The sequence below is a fragment of the Bactrocera tryoni genome, chromosome 5 (genome assembly GCF_016617805.1).
Source record: "Bactrocera tryoni isolate S06 chromosome 5, CSIRO_BtryS06_freeze2, whole genome shotgun sequence".
Lineage (NCBI taxonomy): Eukaryota > Metazoa > Arthropoda > Insecta > Diptera > Tephritidae > Bactrocera > Bactrocera tryoni.
The window spans coordinates 52981597-52999442 of record NC_052503.1 but is presented as its reverse complement, the minus strand read 5'-3'; the positions used below and the strand labels follow the sequence as shown (position 1 = coordinate 52999442).

General features: G+C 34.9%; 1 protein-coding gene across 4 annotated transcripts in view; it reads left to right on the top strand.

Moving 5' to 3' along the window:
- Positions 1-17846, top strand: part of LOC120778952 (nuclear hormone receptor FTZ-F1) — a 104978-nt gene that overhangs the window by 84600 nt on the left and 2532 nt on the right. For all 4 annotated transcript variants that reach the window (XM_040111021.1, XM_040111022.1, XM_040111023.1 and 1 more), the window contains 4 exons: positions 13669-13889; positions 13979-14256; positions 16666-16722; positions 16795-16993. In XM_040111021.1, the coding sequence (XP_039966955.1) occupies positions 13669-13889; positions 13979-14256; positions 16666-16722; positions 16795-16993 (755 nt within the window). The remainder of the gene's footprint in view (positions 1-13668; positions 13890-13978; positions 14257-16665; positions 16723-16794; positions 16994-17846) is intronic.

Below are 17846 nucleotides of genomic sequence, written 5' to 3'. Positions count from 1 at the left end.
GAGTTAATCTAGCGAGGAATTTGAATTTGTGAGCGTATAGAGAATAGCTTGGCATGAGGCGCTTTGCATGCCGCCGTGACCAGTGGTGTGAGCTGGGCGGTAAGACAATATACCAAACATTCACTTATCGATTCGCGCTCACGGTAGAGTTGACAGCTGGTTGGTATTGGTTGGAGCGCTTTGCTTTTCATGGGAAATATGTGCGCGCGCGCTATTGACAGTCACCGTGAAAAAGGGCATGACAAGTGGATAGCAATAATAAGGAGCGCACCAAAATATTGCTAACAATATTTTTTATTAATTTGTAGGTATTTAGTGACTGCGATGTGCTAAGTTTATACGTATATATTGTATAATTTGGAAATATTCACGCTAAAGACAAAGCGTGCGCGCGGCGTTCTTCACACCATTTCATTTTCCCGCTTACATACGTATCTACATATTTGCTTATTGACACAAGTATTTCAAGCCTTCCACAATATTTTGAATATTGTGAATGAGAAATGAACGCGCTGCGCTTTGTCTGAATATAAAAATATCCAGCTGTGTATGTCTATGTGTATATGCGCCTTCCCCAAAAAATGAATATAAATGAATTTATATGTGATAATCGGTAAACATGCACGTTTCGAAATGCGCCACGAAAAGACAAGCCGAAAGTGTACGTTGACAACGTCACTCGCGTCAGCGCGCCGTGGCGACGACGAGCAAGCGGACGAGCGCCAATTGCCGATTGCAGCAGCGCAACACAGAACACTGTGTGTATAGAACCGCAATAAGCGAAAGCAAATAACAAAAAATAAGAATTTGAGTAAAAAGGCGCACACAAGTAGCTGGCAAGGGCGTGGTGTGGGCCACAAGGAATGCGAGGAGCCAGCAGAAAGCAAAAGTGAGCAGCAGCTATAACTCCAGCGCATAGTGTGTTGCTGGCGGAGCGTGGGGTGGTTAAAATCGGTGTGTGCGTGTGTATTTGGCGTTGCGGAAGACAACGGCACAACAGCAGCGCCCGACCTATCCCAAGTCTAAAGCAGAAAAAGGCAGAAAAATAAGAACAATGCAGAAGTAATTGTAAGCGGCGAAGTTCGGCGTCGCGCTGTGTCGCCTTATCGTAAGAATGCTTCGATTTTCACTTATGTATGTATACATACATATATACGTATGTATATACTATAAATGGCTTTGCATGTTTTCGTGCGCGTTTTGCCCCACAAACGCGTTTACACACAGCAAAATGTTTTGTGCGCGCAGCCCGACTGAGAGCGAAATGCTGTTTTTCTTTGTTATTGTTGTTGTTAGCGCTGTGTTTTTATGTTTTAGTTTTGGGCATTACTCGCAAGTCCCTTTAACGCGTTGAGTCGCTCCACTGCGTATACTTTACACAAACACAGATCTATGCATTATATTTATATGTACATATGTATGTGTATATTTGCATTGTAAAGCTGCGTTTGTTGCGGCTTTGTGCTGCCAGGCTGACATTGTTAACGCTTTAACATATTTTTGAATATTTCTGTTTGTATGTATGCGTGCATGAGTATTTCTGTATTCAAATGAAACCACAAGCTTTATTAAAAATTATTATCGTTTGTTGTTGCTGCTTTTATGTTATTTATGTCGTAATACTTTGCTTTAATAGCAAGTTACGTCTCGTGACGATTTTATTTATTCCAATTTTTAATTTTCTTTTCGTTTTTCATTCGTATCTCCCCTTTATTACGGCATTGTTTCGTTGTTTTATAATAATGTATTTCGGTTGCTGAGTTTTCTTAGCGGAATTATTTTGTTAATTTTTTGTGAAAAGAACAACCCAGCATACTTGATTGATATGATTTTTTTTAATATTTCATTCTTTATTTATCTCATAAAAGATAGAATTCCGTTTCTTAAGTTCACTTCATTAACATTTTCTCCTACTATAAAGAAAATATTTAACATTGATAGAAACTATTCTTTAAAGTCATGTCCTGCACAGCTGCATTAAATGTAATAAACTTTCTGCAGCTCTTCTGAGAGTACTTTTGGAAACATATAAAGTGCAAACATCAGAGGAGAGTCGCGACTGGATCGCAAATGTGCAATAAATTTTCAGAAAAATGTATTAGAAGCAGAAAAACTGCAACCAAAAGATTAAAATAGTCATCATTTAAAAAAAATTCTCGTTAAAAACTATATTCATAACCTCAGAATTATACATTACGTGTGCTACCCCCATCTACTTGCTTAAGGGGTCAGTAGGGTAATCTGGCCTGTTTTTTTGACATTTTTTTTCATAAATTTTTTTTTTACAATAGAACTTTTTTCACATATGTATGTATGTATGTATCATGAGGTATGTATATCGTGGAGTGTATAAACGAATTTTTTCGGAACTTTTTAATGACATCTGTCGGAGAAAAGACTGGGAGAATGAGATGCGTTTTTTCACTGGCAGACACGATTTCTCATGTTCGGATCATCTGAAACACAAAAACCCAATTTATTCTTATAAAATACGTGAATGGCTATCGTCCCTATTAGAATCATGAAAAAATGTTAATAATTAAAAAAAATTTTTATTTAGTTGTACTTTTTTATTTTAATAGCCTTATAAAACATAATGCTAGTTTTTTGAGATGGAGCTTCACTACACACACGAGTACTTTTGAGGATCGGTATATGCATACTCCGCTGTTATGAGCTTAGTTAAATCCAGCTTAGAGAGCATTATAGAGGTAATTCCACAGTTCGTAGAGCAAGTTTCCAACTAGCATCTTTTATTTTGTTAAGGTTAGATAACTATAGCTAACCTCATACAGTTCGAGCATTTTTCCAGAACTTTATAATACTGAACTAAATAATAAACTCGGAAGAATAAAAGTAAAGTAATTTTTGTATATGAAATTATTTATAGTTTCGTTTCAAAAATGATTTCGAAACAAAACTGGAGAGCTAGTAGTGTAGTGAATACGGATCGCTTAACCAAAATAGTACAATATAAAGAATAGATGGCAAATAAAATTAAAAAAAAACCTCAATCTCTCACAACTTCATTTTTACACTACCCCAGTGCTCAGTTACGGCTTCAGTAAAAAGTTGATACCTTCCGCAAAGTCTAACTAACTACTTAATGATACATGGAACAGTTATCGTTGTATACATATAAACCACCATCATTTTTGAAGAACTGAAGCTACTTAAAAACAAGTAAAAACGTTAACTTTGGGTCCGCCGAAGCAGACCCTTCATAAAAAAAACTCTACATGCAAGAACATGCTGTGGAAATCCGATTTGTGTAATATGTTCGGACAATTCAGACAATAATCTTCGTGAAAAATCTTGTGAAATGAAAAAGTTTTCCATATCAAGACTTGATTTTGATCATCAGTTTGTATGACAGCATTATCTCAAAGTAATGCGATATTTGCGGTTTCCAAAAACAGCAGATTCTTTGGGAGAAAAGGACGTGTGCAAAGTTTCACCGCGATATCTCAAAAACTAAGGTTCGTGTATATCCAGACAGACAGACAGACAAGGCTAAATTAGTTCAGCTCGTCACGCGGATTATATACATATATGTATATATATATACTTAGGGTCATTGACTCTTCCTTCTGCGTGTTACAAACTTCGTCGAAAACTTTGTAAACCCTGTTCAGGGTATAATGAGCGTGAGATTTAGAGCTATATTTATGACATTATCTGACTTATCAAAAGAAATTTTTTAAATATGCCAAAGCATTTTGTTGACGAAATAAATAATGTAATAATAAGTGTCCACAAGTCCTTCTTTAATCACCCCCATTTTACGCCTATTTATAGGCTAATGTGCTAGCCACTTTCGTGGGATGCGCCCATAAAGCCTTTATTGTGGCATTTGAACTTGCCACTCATTGCATGTCCCTCATAAACACACTCACACAGTAACAATAAATGTGTGTAAAAAAGTATTTATATGTGTGCGTGTGTGCATTTCTGAAATCGAGACCGCAATCAGTATGCAGCGCTAACAACTTTACGACTACAATTCTTGCTTGTTTTTGTCCATGCAACAAACAAACGATTTTAACTATTTTCATGCAATTTCGTCGCCTGCGCTCCACACCAACAGTCACAACGCCCAAAAGAGCTTCAGCGCGCCGCCACAGTTTAGCGGCGCATTTTGGCCTTATTGCATTTTGTAATCGACACTCAGCTGTGCAAAGTCAAAATGAAAATAAAATACAAAAACAACAAGTCTATAGGTTCTTGTCGATTTTCGTTTTCATTTTGGCAGCATGCGCTTGTTGTTGCAGTTTTTCAACTTGAAATGAAAATGAAAACAGAATTCAAAACGAGTTAGTGCGCCCGAATATGCACGTAATTTCGCTGTAACAACTTCGCGTTGTCGTGCCGCTGCTGTGTCGCAAACTAGCTGGCAACACAAAAACGAGTCGCTTATTTGCATTAAAAAGCAGTGCGGTGTAGCGCGGCAGCAGCACTAGCATTCAGCGCGTACTTACATACATATAGACAATGAGCTCACAAGCGCGCTCCATGATAGCGCACGCTGCCGAAATAATGCCGCCACAAATTTGCTGGAGCGCCACATTAGATCTCGAAACTCAGTGCCGTGGTCGCGGCCGCGGTAGCGCTGCCGCATCCAAAGCGCGCCGTGTGTACCGCAAAGCTTACGCGCGCGTACATACATACATACACATGACAATGTTTCGTGTGCGCTGTGTGTGTGACGTATGTGTGAGTGTACGCGCTCCTCATACCGCTGTCCCGTTTCCGCGTATGCGCACTTGGCCCATAGTGCCATCTCTTACGCTCATGACCCAGATTTCCTTATGTGTGTAATCAATGCAACATGTAGAGAGCTTTTTTTGTTAATTTATTAGTATTTATACTTTTTTCTTGCTTTATTTCTTTATACACTTCTTTCGTTGTTGCCTTCCGCTCCAATGTTCCGTTCGTATAAATTCATACATAATATATGTATATGTATATAAGTATAGGGTATTTATAGCTTTTTTGAGATACAGTGTTATGTAGTAGGCATACATACGTATAGTCACTTATGTGATTGTTGTAATTTAATGTGTTTAAATACATATATATATACATATAGTTTTATATACATATGTATATACTTACGTGTTTCTTATGCAGGTAATTCCAGTCAAATGACTCGTCATTGTTCACTCAGCTCGTCATTTAGCCATTTAACCGTTGTGTATCCTTATGACCAAACACTTCAACGCCGTCGTGAATTAAATATATAAATTTACAGTTTTTTTTTAACTAGTTTTGTTGTTTTTAAATATCTTCAAAGTTTTGCATTGATATACTTGTATGCTCGTTATCAGCTGGTACTTTGCATGTATATATAATATATACATACATATGTACGTGTTTGTTTGACTGTGCGATGCGGTAGCGAAGTGTTTGAAGTCACGTCACACTCCGCATCGCTGATTTATTGCCTTTTATTGCTCAACTATGTTTGAAGTGAGCCGGTGCGACAGTTATTACTTACATACATATGTACATATATATTTATACATACACACTCAAACATACATAAAGGTATATACTGCTGTATGCATGTACTAGTATGTAAGTATGTTAATATTTTCTTTTTGTGATCCTTCAAAACACTTCTTCAGTAGCTTCTTTACGGTTCAAAGCGTCGTCCGGCAGCCATTACACCTTTTCATTGTTTTATAGTTTTCTTCGGGTTTTCACCTTCAAGGTTGTGCAGGTAGTAGGCTTAACACCCAACTACAAATAACCAAAAACTTTATTCTTTCACTTCTATAGACGACCCTTAGTAGTAACTTAGAGAATCTCAGACATTTAATTTTTCGTCTTTACGCTCCATAGAAAGATCCATTAGATTCCATACCGATCGCATCAATTGATTAATGGATTCAAACATTTCTTTGTTATATGTGACCTGGTCTACGGAAAGGGGGCTTAGGTGTCAAAAAAAAGGAGAACAATTAATGAGATAACGAGAAACTGATTATTTTTAACAGCTTTTCCCAGAAAACTAGTTTTCGCACGTTAGCTACCTTTTTCGTAGACCAGGTCACATATAATCTAAAACTTCAAGCCTAAGCTTATGTATTTATTTATTGGTCTTCGGCGGTATTTGAGATTATATTATATAACCGTGAGCTTCATAAATCTAAATATCAATATTTTCAATTTACTTTCAAAGATAATAATATCTGAAAGAGAGTTCCGGTATATTTTATACGAAAATATCAAATAATTTCAAATCAAATTTTCTAGTTTATTTTGAGTTAATTATTTTTCACTTTTCTCAGTTTCGACTAAAATATCAGATGAATTTCTGTCTTCACAACAGAGCTTTCGATTCTCCTCAACAGAGATTTCTATTATGCAGAGTAAGAAAAGCGAGCAAAATTTAAATATAAGATCTGACATGTAGTTCCTTTACATTTTGAAATCGTCAACTCGTTTTTAACAAAAATTGTAGTTTTTGTTGCACTTTGCGATTTCGTTTTCGGTTTTAAAAGAGGCATCGTATAAAAGAGTTCTCTCTTAATTTTTCTATCGTTTTTATAAAAAGAAAATTTTTCTTTTTCGCGCTGTGAGTAATTGTCAAAAGAGGTGGTTTTCTTTAAATGGTCTATTGAGAGTTGATGTATGGTGGATTCGTTGGTAAAAACTAAAATATTATAAAGCTATAACTATGTATATGCTTTTTTTTGACAACTTGGGGAAATCCACATTTTAATATTTCTCAAAAGATACTTAGTTCTTTCCTATTAAAGCGACATCGATTCGTGGCGTCTGAATCATAATTTTATCAACAATTATTTCCTTTTGCTTTTTCCATGTGATAAGGATTTGCAGATGGGGCTTTTTTATGTTTGATGTGTCTCCAAGTTGATCTGTAAGTAGTGACAGATTGATAAATTGATTAGAATTAGAATGTTTTAGATAATTTTGATCGCAAGGCGCGAATTTAAATGGCAATTGTCGCATCTCACTAATGAAAACGCTGGCAATAACTTAAATATATAGCTTAACATATTTTTATTTTTCTTAATTTTAACTTAATTTGTCCCGCGATTTCGAAATACATAGCCCTTGATAGCTTTGAATCTTTTTAAGTCATGAATTCTACAATATACTATATCAAGATTTATTCTGCGAATATTCTCGACTATTGCTTTCAAAGGAGGTAAAAGGATATTTAGTTTAACTACCCTCAGTGCCCCACTATTATTTCAGATGTAACCTCTTCTCATTGATTAGGACCACTGACAACTTGTTTGACTGCTTTCCTAATTTTTATTTCTCGAGGCATTTTATCTTTTTACACAGATTTTCGATAAAGCGCGCTCTGTATAGTGTAATGAGTAATGAAGAGGGAGAGTAATGAGGAGAAAGCACAAAAATGTTATGGTCTTCGTATTGCATGCTGTTGAACAAAAACAATTTTTTATTAAAAGTGAGTGCTGAGACTATTCAGGCTATGATAACATAATTAGTGAGTTGGCACTTCAATATTTTAAACATTTTTTCTAACAGATCTGTTGAATGGATTTTAAAAGCCATTCTGATATAAGACTGACTGACTGTAGAAGAAGTGGTAAAGAGAGCTTCATCAGATTACGCATTCTTTATTAATGCGCTTCCCGATTTAGTACGAAAAGAATTGTTGAAATTGATAATGGTTACCTGAAGGTTTAAAGACTTTTCGGTACTCAAGAAGTACTTTTGAAAATTAGGGATGTGATGGGATATCATCCACGGATCTCAATGTTTCATTCAAAAAGGTATTGTACTGCCAAAGTGGAAAATATAGTTGGGTATTGACTGGTGTTGAGTTGAGGCGTAATGAGGTTGGACGTTATGGGTCTAATGATGTCTTAAATGAGACTGATAGTATTCAGGGATTCTTTGATGCTCTCATTTAAACATAAGGTAGCACAACTTTAAAAAATTGCAAAATCTCTGAGACGGTTCTGTCAATGGATGAGTTTTACAGCAATTTAGGTTATGTTGTAGATTAAAAGAACGCAACTACAGGAAAATGTATTTGAACTTATTTGTATTTTGAGAGATGATAGAAACACGAAAATGATTTTTAATTCAATATTATGACAAATAGTGCTACCTATTTTTTTTAATTTTTGATTTTTATTTATAATATTGACGATTATTTATTATTTTGGCACCAGGAAACTATCCCCTCCCCTAAAAATTGCTGGGACCGGCACTGTATTTATGCCCCCTAATCAAACATATTAACTTGACTAACATACATATCTACAACACAATAATTCAATTCCTTATTTATGTACAATATGTATTACCGTGTACCGGCGCGCACAATCCAGAAATCCATTTTACATATTTACTGACTTATTTACTATGTATACATAGACGCGCCATTGTATGAGACTGACCTAATTAAATATTCTGCCATGAAGATTTCCGATTTTCACCGGTACCATGACCTATGTATCTGACAGATATATACACAAACATATTGCGTCCGCCGCACTCGGATACAGAAAATCTAACAGCACCCTCCAATAATCACAACAAACACACCCGGCGCCATCACTCCACCACTCCACACCAATAAACTCGCCTACTCCGCGCGCTCCGAAGTCAGCATTCACCTACTTTTGAGAATTGGCGGCACGATTCAAATTGGATTATCCGATGTAAGCATGCAAAATGTGTACACACGACAAACACTCACACATCCTTACGAAACATGCAAGATGATGTGCGGCGAATGCCGAGTGCCGAACGCCGAACAACGAATGCCAATGAAAGTATGGTCATGTGGCACAATGTGCAATCATATTGCTATTGTTGTTGGTTTCTGTTGTTTTTGTTGCTGTTGTTGATACTGAAAGTGATAGTGATAGTGACAGTGGTGTTGGTATTAGCTAATAATTGCACTGCCTGCTGTGGCCACTCAAGCGGCAAGCGCGCTAAGCTCCTCATACTCGCAGCGCTTTCCAATGCTTTCGTTGCCACACACACACACACGCTCAACCATAAATGCATATAATTGTCGCTGCTGTAACATGTTGGCGCACTGGTGTGACTATGAGACGACGATGCGGCATTAGATGTTGCTTGTGGTGTGGTGCATTTGCGGCCTATGTGGTGGTGTCCCAGTTTCCATACTGTCCTTGACCTACTCCACTCGAAAGCGAAAACACGCTACACAGCGTTGTGCTTCGTAATCGCGCAATCGTGTAATCACATTCGCTGCACGCTTTTGCTGCGCTCACCAGCGCAGGAAAGTTTTGGTCGCTCATCGCCGTTGCTGTTGGCGCGTTTGCTGTTGCTGTTGTAAGTAAAGTCCACAAGCCAACGCTTGAAGAATCCCTCGCTTACGAGTAATGGTTGCGAGCGCTTTCCGCTTGTACTTGGAGAGCGCTGCAATGTTGGCGCGTGACTTCGCTCTGCATTTACGCGGAGCGGGCGCACTGCCAAAGAGTTGAATGTGAGCAATGCGCGCGCAAGCCACCACATAAGTACATACATACATATGTAGCTTCATATTGCAACATCACTGTACGGTTTGGACATAGTTTTTGTTTTCTGCAACGCTTTTTGTGAAGCGAGTGAGTGGCATTAGAAAAGCTTTGAGCGCCGCGCGCTCTTAACTTCTGGAGTAATATGCGCTCTCACAACTCTATGTGCCTCATTTGACAGCGGGGCCGGCTGTAGCGCCGACGTCCGCACAATTGACGCTTGCCGCGCGCACACACACTCCAAGAGATGTATGCTTTTGTCAGCTCAGCTTTTTATTTCGCATGCCGCCTAGCTCACATATACACGCGCATTTCCGTTGTACGATTCAAACTGCTGCGCGTTGTGTGTGTTTGTTTCGTTTTCGCTTTCAATGGTTTATCATACACACAGTTTTGTGTGCGCGCGTTTGTGCATGTGTGTGTGCGCGCAAAGCATATACGTATATGTGGAATATTTGTAAACAATATGCTTGACCTAAATTACAGTTTCTTGTTTGAGTGCAAAAGAAATACGAAATACGTATGAACGTCGGCAGCAAACGACGACCAACCGAAATGAGTAGAAGTAAAAAAGCTTTAGTTTTTTCAGCGATTTTCTTTTATTTCACGGAATCCAGTGTTGGTGGTGGTGCTGGCTGGTTGCTTGGTCGGCTGATAGGCCATCATCTCCCTCCCAACGACCGCTAAGTGCAGTTTAGACTGCAATAACGTTTGCATCATCATGGAATGGTGTCACCTACACTTTACCCCCACGCACCCCCACCCCGCCTCGCTGCTGCCATAGTGCAGTTGGACGCCTGATTATATTTTATTTGTTTGTATTCTTGTCCTTATTTCGCGAAAGCGGGCCAAATGCATTTAAAATAGGAAAAATATATTGCAAAACGCAGTATTCAAATGGGTTCTTACAAATAAATACACACATATGTACATACATATATAGATGTGTAACTCATAGCATGACTTAAAGTTTTTGAATAAATTTATGAGCCATCCTTTGGCATCTTTTTTGAAAAACTCAAGTCAAAAATCAATATTTCTAGCCTTAAAGTCAAAGCAGCTTATTCTGCTTATATGTGCTGCATACTTAAAGGCGCATAAGTAGTTCTGTTTGAGAACCATAACCCATTTCCCTGACTGCAATTATGCGTGGATTTTTTATATATGCTAAAAATGTGTAAGACCAGTTTCTTTGATTTTTATTAAAAAAAAAACACGAAACATAATTTAATAAACGCAATAAATAGAGGCTTATTTTGCCTAAAAAATAATTTTAAAAAATCTAAAAGTATTTTAAAACTGAAAATGAACATTTTGAGAGAATTTGTAATTTATAATTAATTTAAAAAATATAATTTTAAAAATCAAGTATCAAGCAAATACTCATATTTTGAATTTAACAACAATGTTGCCACCTAATTATCAATATAAAAAAATTAGATTAAAATAATTTTTAAACTTTTAAACTAAATAAGATAATACTATATTTGCCGTTTGAGCAATAAAGTTGCCACTTAGTTATATAAAATTTAACAATTAATAAATTTACCAATTCTAAGGGTTTAAACTAAAAAATCTTTAAAAATATTGACAATGTTTGCCACATAATTATATACAATTAAAAAGTGTAAAAATGCATTTTGTGCTATTAAGTGGGTATATACAGTTAGAAAGCCGAAAAATAAAACTTTTAAATTTATTGATCGATTTGTAAACATATCATGGTATATTTTAAGGTATTTTGAGAGTTGGTATTAGTGAAAATATTTATTTGGAAAGGAACTACAGCTGATCTTCGGGAGCTCCTCTCAAAAAAGACGTTTTGCAGTGATTAAAGAAAAATTAATTAAAAAAACAGATTTCATTAAATAATGTTAATCGAAAGAATAAGAAAAATAAATTTTTTTCAATTTTTGACCAAAATTTCGGACTTAAATTTTGAATAAGAAAAAATTGATTTATTAAAAAAACTTGATAATAATTATTTTCGAGTATATTTTCGAATACTATTGGTCACCGATTTTTAAACACCATATTGAGAAAAACGCGTCTAAAGTTTGAAATGCACTTCCAAGGACTCTGAAACGTATTCTAAAATTGGCATGGAACATCGAAAACATTCACCGGAACAATATGAAATTTTCTGTGTGTATTCATAAACTATATATATAAATATAGTATGTACATTAAGAAAATAAAATTAAAAAAGTCGATTTTTTGAAAATTCTAACCGTATAACCCCTTAAGCTCGGAAAAATACTGTATCAACTACTTAAAATAAAAAACAAGAAAAAAAGTCCACAGTTTTTGAAACTGTCAAAGGTTTTGTAAGATTTGCTCCTGTTTATTTTTAAATCTTCATTTTCATTTTATTTTACAAAAATCAGAAAACAAGAAAAAAATAGCTGAAATCTTTGACATGTCAGTTTTGTTTTCAAAAATGAGCATGCATCGAAGTAAACAGAAAGGTAAATGTCGAAAACATATGTTATATATCAATAGAATGCCTTTGATGAGATTTTCCTTTAAAATGTTCCAGTCGGCAATCATTTTTTAGGAACTAGTAGTTATCCGCCATCAAGTGACGATCCCAGCAACTTTAATGCCATCACTTTTTGATGCTAGTTGAACGGCCTTCCATCTTCTCTAACATAATTTCCAAAATTATCCGGCCATAGTTTAACTTCATACTCAAAGTTTTTACTGGCTTAGTGCATACAATAGAAGTTACTTAAATGTATTTCTTCCCCTCAATGAAGTAATATCTAATCAGGTGGTTCATGGGAGAGATATGATTTGAGAGTAGGTTAGGTAAGGATTAAAGCTCCACACTCCAAATTTTGACGCTTCCCGTCACAATAAAAAATGAGTACCCACGAAATTTTCGAGTTTCTACGAAAAAATTTTCAAACTTAAACTTCTAGAACATTTATAACCTTGACATAAATTCTACATTCAACTTTCATCTTCGTCATACTAAGTTCGGATTTTTTTTTCACATATCACTATAACAATGTCCTTCAATATCAATGCCTGAGTTCATTTGGAAAAAATAATTTTTGTTTTACTGTCTTTTTCACAACCATTGTCAGACTGTACTGATAGATGGCTATTTGGCGGCATTATTCATCAAGTAGTCTATGAAGCCGAAGCGAAATTTTCATTAAGAAAACAGGGCATTTTGTAGACTGTAATTCTAGATATATCCACGTTGGATTGCTAACAATACCTGAAAACTTTTCAAATATTTTTCTCATATTAGGTAAGGAGTCTGAGAGCGGGGATCACGTGATGTGTGTAGGCGAAAAAAGTGCACAGAATCTTAATCATGAGTGGAAAACTAAATTTTTATTACTAATAAATAATATCAAAATATGCATTTATCATAAATACACAAGCATATTCAACATTTTCATGAATAAATCGCAATCTGTACGCTTGAAAGCAATAAAATTTGCTGAGAACCCAGGGCAACAATTTTTTTTTTTTGTTCTTATAGAGCTTTGTTATCAAACAACTGACCTTATTTGGAAGCCATAATAAAAGGTAATTTTAGCTCATTCTGGTCTTTCAGAAACTTTCGAACTCACGAGTTCGGTTCTACTATATCGGAATGAAACTAAATATTAAATAGGCCAAGGTCTATTTACCGTTTATTAGGTTTCTCTCCGTTACGACAACAACAACCATTTGTACAAATACCGTATTTTTGGAACGAAAAAATTATCACCGCCGGCATTAACACGGGTTTTCAACATCTGGCTCACATATTTTAATTAAAACAAAGAGCACAAAAATTTAGAAATAGGGTTTTGGGTCGAAATTTGTTTTGACAGCCAATTTTTACTTTTATATATTATAATAATGATTGAGCTCTCCCGATCTCCCGAGAAGGCTACATCTTTTAAAGTAAAAATTACATAGGTTGTTGGTTAAAGGGATTTGTCGACTATTTTCTATTGATTACAAAAGAGACTTTAGTACATTATATTGTATCTAGGAATAACGTCGGTCAAAATGACACACATACGCTCTCTAAAACGTTATAAGAGTTGTTTACAATAATTCTGTATGAATGCGATTATAACCTCAAATTCCAACCTCAAAACTTTTTACGAAAGTACCAATTTATTAACTCTCTTGTGTTGTTTGCTTGTTTCTTTCACAGCCGTGCGAGCGGATCGGATGCGTGGTGGTCGCAATAAGTTCGGACCTATGTACAAACGTGATCGGGCGCGAAAGCTACAAGTCATGCGGCAGCGGCAACTCGCCCTCCAAGCGCTGCGCACATCAATTGGTTCGGTTGAGATGAAGTCGTCGCCACTCTCGCCAGGATACCAACAATCATATCCGAATATGAATATAAAGCAAGAAATTCAAATACCTCAGGTAAAGACGACTACAGAAACAACAACAAAACAAAAAATATTTCTTTAATAGTAACACTACTTATAATAATTGTCTTCGCCTCCGAACAGGTGTCCTCACTCACACAGTCACCGGATTCATCGCCCAGTCCCATCGCCATCGCGCTCGGACAGGTTAACACGAGCGGTGGTGTGATATCGACGCCCATGAATGGCGGCAACGGCAGCGGCGGCGGTGGAGGCGCTGGTGGCGGCAATAGCGGCAACACCAGCACCAACACCAACAATAGCAACAACACCAGCAGCGATGGACTCAACCGCAGTGGCAGCGGCAATTGCCATGACACTGGAACTGGATCTCTGCAGAATGCGTCCGAGTCGAAAATGTGGTATATGCTTTACTGTCTTACCAAATGCTACCTTTAATTACCATAAACTATTGTTGCATACACACACACATATTGACAATCGTGTGTGTCACGTCGTTTATGCGCAAATCTCATGACTTCATTTCTTCTTATCCCCATTTATGTGTGTACTTGCTTCGATTGAGCGGTGCTGCGCCCCTGTTGTTCTTGAAACTAAAATTTGCCATGCACAAAATCGTAAGCAGTTCAAATATTGTGGAGAGGTACCGCTAGGATGGGTTAGACTGAGATTTTTTAGCGTGAAATTCATTCGCGAAAAAAATCATTAATAAAAATGGGCTTTTTAAATAATTTTGAGAGACAAATTGTCTACAGTATCGGTTTTGGCAGACTACTAATAATATTTTACAAGTATATCCTTTATTATATCTTTTCAGATATTATATTAAATTTTTCATTTTGTTTCGGTTATATAACCGAACTCAAATAAGTTGCGTTTCCCTCATTTTGGTTGTTATTATTTCATTAACTTATTTTTGGATATGTTTAGCTAATTCATTCATTTTAAATATCAATACCTTTCTTTTATTTAGTGCTTAAAGGATTTGAGTAATATTTTCTCAATATCTTTAAAATTATTGTTAGTTTATTTTTTATTTTTAATGCTTAACGGCACTTGATAACCTATAAAACTATTACATGTATGTATGTATTTGCACAATGCACATACAAATTACATGCAAAAATCAATCACCATTCTCTTTCAAAATTATTTTCAGTATACGACTCTTCAAAGTTTTTATGAAAGAAAAAAATGATAATACATTTTTATTTATTATTTTACTTATTACTTCTAACAATAAAAGCAAATATAATTATTAATATTTTTTTAAATAATAACATTATTATTTTTTCGTTATATTATTCTCTAATTTTTTATATTGATTTAAATATATAAATAATTTTATTTTATTTAAATACCACTTTACTGATTTTTTTTTAATTTTTTTTAAATATTTATGCGTACATAGCAAAATTTGTGCTTAAAAAAATATTGAGTTCACAAGACTAGCTAATTTTTATTTTCTTATGTAATTTTTGTTATAAAATAAGAAGTAAATCTACCTTTTAAAATCCATATTTTATCATTAAATTAAAAAAATTAAAATTTTATATTTAATTTAGAATAAAATATTTTTGAAATTTTGGTTCATTCAAAAATTAAAAAGATATTTGCATTAAGATTTTTATTAAAGAAAATAAAAAAAAACTGTTCGATATAATTTTATTTGTAATTTAATTGTTATTATATTTTTATATTTACTTATTATTTTTTATTTAATTTTGTTTTTAATATAATTACTTTTTTAACGCAATTATTTTTTTTTATAATTGAACTATTTTTTTAATAAGAAATAGTTTATACTCCTTTCATGAAACTAATGGTTTTCCTTAAACAGTTTTTAAAATTAATTTTTTCCACAAAATATTACTAAAAATATATTTCGCAAATATTTTTTCAAACATTTTGTTTATTTCTTTTCATGTTTTTCATTTTAAACCATAGAATAATTTGTTTTTGATTATATATGTATGTACATATTTTCCCAACTTTTTTTAAACTTGTTCCTTAGTTAATAATTTTAAATTAAATTCTTAGATAATATTTATTTTATTTATTAAATTCAAGTTGAATTTCCCGAAAGCAATTTAACTAAAAAAAATGTAAAAAAAATCTACTAATTATCTCTTAAACATTTAGTTTATACTCCTTCATATATTTTATTCAATATAGGGAAAGTGTTGTATTAATATTTTTTACAAGAACATTTTTTTATAATTTGAAAACCTGATTTAGTATTTTTTTCTATACAGGATTTTACTGCCTTTTTCCTGAAAACAATTAAGTTCAAAATTTATTTTTTTATAAAGTCTAATCTAACCTTAACAGGTTTTTACGAAATATTTAAGTTTAAATGAAATAAAGGGGAGGATCTTTTGACAGCTGTTTGGCCAGAAAACATTTTTTATTTAATTATTATGACTATTATTATTGTTATTATAATTACTGTTACTTTATTTTTAATATGCGCATAAATATGTCGTCTTAAATCGGCATTACCGTTAGAATAAGCAAAAAAATTTCATTGTATTGTTAAATTCATTTTTTGAAAAATCTTCATCGAATTAAAAAAAATGTTGAGACAATTTTTAAAATACTTTTTAAAATCCTAGACCAAACTCAGTTCACCAAAAACAAAATCGTTTTGCATTGACTTTAAGGCAATTGAAAACTCAAATTAGATATTTACAAAACGGCACCTCTCTCTTCATTTGATATGAATGATCATTAACAAACATACTATTTTTCGCTCTCACTAATAATATTTTAATACACTTTACTAATAATTTTTATTATTGTTGTTGCAGTTTCGACTCTGGCACGCATCCTTCAAGCACAGCCGACTCCATCATCGAGCCGCTCAGGTGAGCTTACAAAATTCACTAAAAAAGTGGTGTTATTTTAACGAAATTCTCTCTCTGTTATTGCAAACGCAGGGTGTCACCGATGATACGTGATTTCGTGCAATCGATAGACGATCGAGAATGGCAGACCCAGCTCTTTGCGCTGCTACAAAAACAAACCTACAATCAAGTGGAAGTTGATCTCTTCGAGCTGATGTGCAAAGTGTTGGACCAGAATCTGTTCTCGCAGGTGGATTGGGCTAGAAACACAGTCTTTTTCAAGGATCTTAAGGTGAGTGCGCGCTGATGACGCGCTAAACAAAGCGAACGCATGAGCAAAGAGAGCACGAAAAAACGAAAATATAAAAAGCCTAAAATTAAAAATTCACAATTGTGGCTTAAAATAAACGCCATTAAGTGCACGGCTCAAGCGCCGCGAGCTCATACGTAATCCACGGTCAATTTGTTGTTGTTAGCGCTCTGTACATAATATTGTATTATTGTATATTTTTTTATTTTTAGCATATTGATGCATGTATAATTTCGTGTATTTCGCTTTTATTTTTTTCTTGGCTGGTTATTGTTGTTGTTATTTTTTGTTGCTTGCGTCTGTGATTTTATACGCGCGCGCCGTAGCGATTATGTAAACGCGCCAGCACAGGTCAGAGGCTGAGGGCGGCGGGTGATGGTGCCGGTGTTGTAAGGGACGTTAGGCGACTACAGCAATAACAACAAGAGCGTGGCAACATGAAAACAGCTAAAAAGCCAGTAACAGCAACAACAAGAACAATACACTCAAGTCTGAATTAAGTTTCGATTTCGTTTGCTTGCTCATGCTGGCTGCCATGTCTGTTGTTGTTGCTGTAGTTGTGCTGCTTTTTGCTTGCTTTTGTTGCTGCTGCTGCTGTTGCTTGTTGCTTGACTCGCTCGCTGGCTGACTGATTGCTTGGCTGACCTACTTACCAACCAAAGCTGAACAGAGTGAACTGAACGTGCTACACACACACACAGAGCAACAACAAAGCAATGTACACATGCACACACAACCACACAGTCATCAGGCAATTCATGCTCATGACGCAACAACACATTGCACAAAGGTTCCACCAATACAGCCGCAGCGCATCGACCGAGTCATTTTGCGC